Source organism: Cucurbita maxima, unplaced genomic scaffold, assembly GCF_002738345.1.
Source record: "Cucurbita maxima cultivar Rimu unplaced genomic scaffold, Cmax_1.0 Cma_Scf00069, whole genome shotgun sequence".
NCBI lineage: Eukaryota > Viridiplantae > Streptophyta > Magnoliopsida > Cucurbitales > Cucurbitaceae > Cucurbita > Cucurbita maxima.
The window spans coordinates 267,939-273,034 of NW_019272085.1; the positions used below are offsets into that span (position 1 = coordinate 267,939).

The 5,096-nt window shown below is 34.5% G+C and overlaps 1 protein-coding gene across 3 annotated transcripts; it reads left to right on the forward strand.

Annotated features, from left to right (window-relative positions):
* Positions 1-354: 354 nt before the first annotated feature.
* Positions 355-4,826, forward strand: LOC111472285 (probable feruloyl esterase A). Of its 3 annotated transcripts, none has more exons than XM_023117934.1 (11): positions 355-573; positions 773-850; positions 1,012-1,097; positions 1,201-1,266; positions 1,407-1,454; positions 1,541-1,608; positions 1,982-2,054; positions 2,770-2,931; positions 3,299-3,493; positions 4,058-4,146; positions 4,306-4,826. In XM_023117934.1, exons 2-11 carry the CDS (start codon positions 784-786, stop codon positions 4,514-4,516), a joined length of 1,065 nt encoding a protein of 354 aa, XP_022973702.1. In that variant the 5' UTR covers positions 355-573; positions 773-783; the 3' UTR covers positions 4,517-4,826. The 3 variants fall into 3 exon arrangements, with proteins under 3 accessions (XP_022973702.1, XP_022973701.1, XP_022973703.1); XM_023117933.1 differs by having other exon boundaries at positions 355-559; XM_023117935.1 differs by lacking the exon at positions 4,306-4,826 and having other exon boundaries at positions 355-559; positions 4,058-4,150.
* Positions 4,827-5,096: the final 270 nt, after the last annotated feature.

Sequence of the window (5,096 nt, forward strand, 5' to 3'; positions counted from 1 at the left end):
AAAAAAAAAAAAAAAAAAAAAAAAAAAAAAAAAAAAAAAAAAAAAAAAAAAAAAAAAAAAAAAAAAAAAAAAAAAAAAAAAAAAAAAAAAAAAAAAAATATATATATATATATATATATATATATATATATATATATATATATTTATTATTATTATTTTTTTTTCCAAGGCCCCTTAAATTGCCCTTAATTGTCCAACTTGAAAAAATTAAATAAAGAATTTTAAGAGAAGCGAATCCATCGCAGAAACAGCTGGCTCAATTGGATGGTAAAAGCGTAAATAAGTCTAGAGGTAAGGGCATTTTTTGGAATTGAAATGACGATTTAACTTTACGCATTCCATCGGCTTCTCAAGTCGTTTTCCGTCGTTCTGCTTTGTTAAACTTCCTCCGTTTGTTGCACAAGAATTTCCTTCTCCGGCAAGAACTGATTCTACTTGCTTAGGTGCTTCGAAACGCTGAATTCTCTTATCTTGATTGAAGTCGGTGCTGTCACCGGTAATTGAACGTTCCGATCATTGGCAGAGCCGCTGAATCTCTAGCTGGTTTCTCCTTTTCCAAGTTCGTTCGCTATTATAACTTTTTTCTTTTCATAATTGTTTTTTTTTTATTCAATTAATTTTCCTGCTCGTGGAGTGTGATTCCCATTTTGAGGAGATTTTTTCGATTTGATGAGCCGATTGTTCGTTTCTTGGTGTCTGATGATTCTCCTTTTAATCGCCTTGTATTTTGTTTCCTGTTTTTTATTATTATTATTTTTAATGATTCATTTAGTATTCTGGAGTATGGAGAGGCATAGGTGGTTGAAGGTGGCGATTTTTGCTTGTCTGGTCGCTTTTTCCGTCGGAAGGGGTAATACGTTCAACATTTTTTTTTTTTTTCCATTTTGATTTGTTTTTAATTATTAAGTATTACAAGGAAGTGTGCATGTTTTTAATTTAGTGTATATATATGTTTTTTTTGTCTGAAATTTCGAGTTCGTCTAATGGTGTGCTTGAACTCCTCAAATTCAGAGTTTAGATTGAACCACAAGCACAGCGGGGATGCTATTTCTTTCAACCATACTCTTGCGGAAATCTTGGTGCAATATGCTTCTGCGGTATGTCTTTATTTTTTTAATGCCCGGTGGTTATTTTGTTCCTCATCTTATGTGCTACTTATAGTTACGTCATTCGCTTGAATTAAGCAATTTGTGATTTCAGGCGTACATATCTGATTTAACGGAACTGTTTACTTGGACATGCTCAAGATGTGATGACCTGACTCAGGTACTTAGGTAATCTGATGATTTTCAGGGGGTGTAGACAAGTACTAGACATCTTTGATATTCAAGTTCTGTGTATATTGAGGCAGTTAGTTTTCTTTTAGTCAAAATAATCGGCACTTATGTTCATTTCCATGGAAACAGGGGTTTGAAGTTATAGAACTGGTTGTTGATGTCCAGCACTGCCTACAGGTATATTTCATTGGATGGTTTTTGGGAAACTAGTCGAGCTTGGTTGACATTTGTTGTTGTGATATCGTTTTTGTACTTTGCTGCAGTCATATGTCGGAGTATCAAAGAGTCTTAATGCTATCGTTATTGCTTTTAGAGGAACTCAAGAAAACAGGTGAGCAAATTGAGGTTTATCGGTTTGCAAAATTTCATTGGAACAAATGATTTGGTCTTTTATAGTGGAAAAATAGCTTCATTTTGCTTCTGGTGTATAGCCTTTTCATTTAGAGAGTGAAAAAACTGATCTAAAGACAGTAATACCTTGACACTTTGAACGTACAAACTATTGATTAAGCATACAAGGTTTTCCCTGTAAACTATTCCACTGGTATTATGCTTTTCTGTAACTTTGTCCTTGCTTTCTATTTGATGAAACTAATTAATCAAATCATTTGTTGACTTGTAAAGATAAATATAACCATATTAACACCTCTGGTGTTTGGGGGTTGGTGATGGTCTGATCTTATGTATTTAAACCTTATTTACAGCATACAGAACTGGATTGAAGACCTATACTGGAAGCAGCTTGACCAGATGTACCCTGGCATGCCGGATGCAATGGTGTGTGTTGCGAAAAGTTTCTGTTATCTGTTCTTTTGCATATGCTAGATTGAAAGTTGTCTTTGAAAAAGCTTGTAGGTCTTGTCCACCTCACACTCTTAGTGCTTGTTTAAGTCCTCTTCTATGATAATATAAAAGAAGATTACATTGGGTGGAGTTACTTCTAGTGCTTGTATAAAACCTCAAGATTTTACCATTGGATGATATTTCTTTTATATCATATTGAAGGATTAAGTGAGCACTGGGAGCATGGAGATGAGCCTAATTTAGAGTTTTAAAACACAACAAGTTGAAGAGAATAGAGTTGCAGACAAGACATGCAATCTATTTGAAGTCTTAGAAAAAAGATATAAGAACCTTTTTGAACTTCTAAAATATTTAATTTAGAAAGGAATACAAAGTTCACATATATAAGTACACACACACAGATATAAGGAGTACAAAGTTCACGATCAGGAATAACTAACTAGAACAGAGGAGTTAAATAATTAAGAGTTCTTGGTTTACAGAATTTCCATTTACTCTAAGGTTCTAAATAGCCTTCTACTTGTGTAGTGGTGTTTCTTAGTTTTTCTTTGATTTTCTTTAAATAACAGTACTCAAGTAGGATTCCGACCTCAGTCCTTGAAGAGAACCTTCATCTCATCATTTTTACTAAAACTCAATGTTAAGCTGTTAGAGAGAGACGCAATAACTTCAGTTCTTGTTACCTCAGGTGCACCATGGGTTTTATTTTGCTTATCACAATACAACAATACGCCCTGCGATAGTAAGTGCTGTTGAAAGAGCCAGGAAGTTCTATGGTAACCTTGACATCATGGTGACTGGACATTCAATGGGAGGGGCAATGGCAGCATTTTGTGGCCTGGATCTTGCAGTACGTGACGTCAGCTTCTTCCTTGCTTGATAACTTTGATAATTGTTGCATTGCTTTTCTGAAAGATATGATGGCCAAAAGTCTTTGACACTTAGTAGTCTTAAAATTTTGCAAAATTAGTCAACATACTCCAGTAGCCATTTGTGGTTGAAGTTAAAAATATATTTTGACTGCCTGTGTAGTGCTTGAACATTTCTTTTACTACAGAATGGAAAGCTATCGTCAAACCACCTAAATGGTGCTTGAACATTCTTGTTTTCAATATTTTTAGAATCTTAGGAAGATATGAATGTTTTTATGTTAGGTTTTAATTTAGATTCTCTTGTTTGATCGATGCATTATGCTGATGATTTTCTATTCAATGCAGGTTAGCCACAATTACCAGAATGTCCAGGTTATGACATTTGGACAGCCTCGTATTGGCAATGCAGTATTTGCATCTTACTATAGCAATATAGTGCCAAATACATTTCGAGTTACAAATGGAAATGATATCGTCCCCCATTTGCCTCCATTTTATTCTTATTTTCCTAGAAAGACATATCGCCATTTTCCTAGAGAGGTATGTTTCATTGATACTTTGAACTATACAAAGCTACTTAGGACATGTGATGGTGTGAACTTGATGGGAAAAATCGTGCACAATCTCCTTTTTTAGCAGTTCCTTTCGTTTGCAAACACAACAATGTTAAATCTCTCTGCTCTTGGAAGACATTTCTAAACATCCTTCAAACAGTACGTCTTACCTTTATCGGTGAAATGAGGGTTGTAAAATTAAATTTAACTTTCAAGAGAGTTTTAAAATTTTTTTAAAGATGAAGATAAGTGGTATCACCACTGCTTTTTCCTACAGAAACCCAACTGTAGTAGGTTACTTGAAGAGTTGTACTTCTGTTCCCTTGAGTTATAAGGAGATCTTACTGTAGTTAATATTTGGTTGCAATTGTGAAGCTGAAAAAAAAAAAAAACTAATGCTTCTTTAGGGCTCTGCAAATGGTACTTGTATATATTCAATGCCAGTAAGCCTAAAAGTTGTACACATTTCAGACTCAAATGGCAGAAACATTACATATTTCTCTGCTAAATTAGCCCCTTTTAAGTAACTTAAAATTCCAATAATCTGCAGGTGTGGCTTTATGATGTTGGATTTGGAAGTTTCATTTATCAAGTTGAAAAGGTTTGTGATGGTTCTGGTGAAGACCCATCTTGTTGCAGGTAATTCTTCTCTTGTTTGATCAGATGTTGATGAGCGGCATCACTTATTATGGATTTGATTCTGGAATTTGGTTGCTATTTCTTAGCTACGAATTTCCAACAATGAAAATCTGTATTTAGTAATCTAAAGAAAGCTTTAAAATATTGCCAATGTGACAGGTCTGTCTCTGGAAAAAGTGTTTCAGATCATTTGGTGTACTATGGGGTTGAGCTAAGTAGTCCAGCATGGAGATCATGTAGATTTGTAATGGATCCTCCACTGGCGGCATCGTATGGAACGACCGATCTGAATGGTAACAGAGTTTTCTCTAGGGATCCTGAAATTCCTCTTATCAGATTGATTGAAGGAACCGTCCTCACTCGAAGGTAAATCCTGGTAGCGTTCATTCTATGACCGAGTACTTTCTTGCCCATGATAATCTTAAAGAAGACTGTGGAGGGGTCGCGTGCCATTTGAGTTATTTCCAACCTTGTTCGAGATGCAATTGTGTAAAGGCTGATCAGTGTGGCGGTTCGGCTGGTAAATATCCAACCTTGTGATAGTTAAGCTGTTTATTTGTACATATGAGAAAATGTATATTATTGTAAAGATTGTTTCACTGAAAATTGGTAGTTTTCAAATAATGTGGATAGAAGAAAATTGCAATAAGATGAAACGTCGTAGAACAGCATGAATGTAATAATCATGTTTTTGTATATTGTTATTTGTTGTTTTTTGCTTTGAATTCTAATGTAGGGAACTGTCAGCGTTTAAGGTTTAGGGTGTCGGGGGCGTTTAGGGTTTAGGGTTTAGGGTTTTGGATAGTGCTAAGTTCGAGGGATCAGGAGGAGGATGGGAATGGTTTTGAAAGCCACAGGTTCGTTTTATTTATACATTTACTTTTTTTTTTTATCTATATTTTAAAAATTAAACTAAGCCATAGTTTTTTTTTTTTTTTTTTTTTTTTTTT

What these genes read in the sequence shown, in the direction of transcription:
- LOC111472285 (XM_023117934.1), top strand. Translation starts at nt 784, where the DNA reads ATGGAGAGGCATAGGTGGTTGAAGGTGGCGATTTTTGCTTGTCTGGTC. An exon ending in TGGTGCAATATGCTTCTGCG is followed by an intron (nt 1,098 to 1,200) that starts GTATGTCTTTAT and finishes TTGTGATTTCAG; the next exon opens with GCGTACATATCTGATTTAAC. An exon ending in CTGGCATGCCGGATGCAATG is followed by an intron (nt 2,055 to 2,769) that starts GTGTGTGTTGCG and finishes TTGTTACCTCAG; the next exon opens with GTGCACCATGGGTTTTATTT.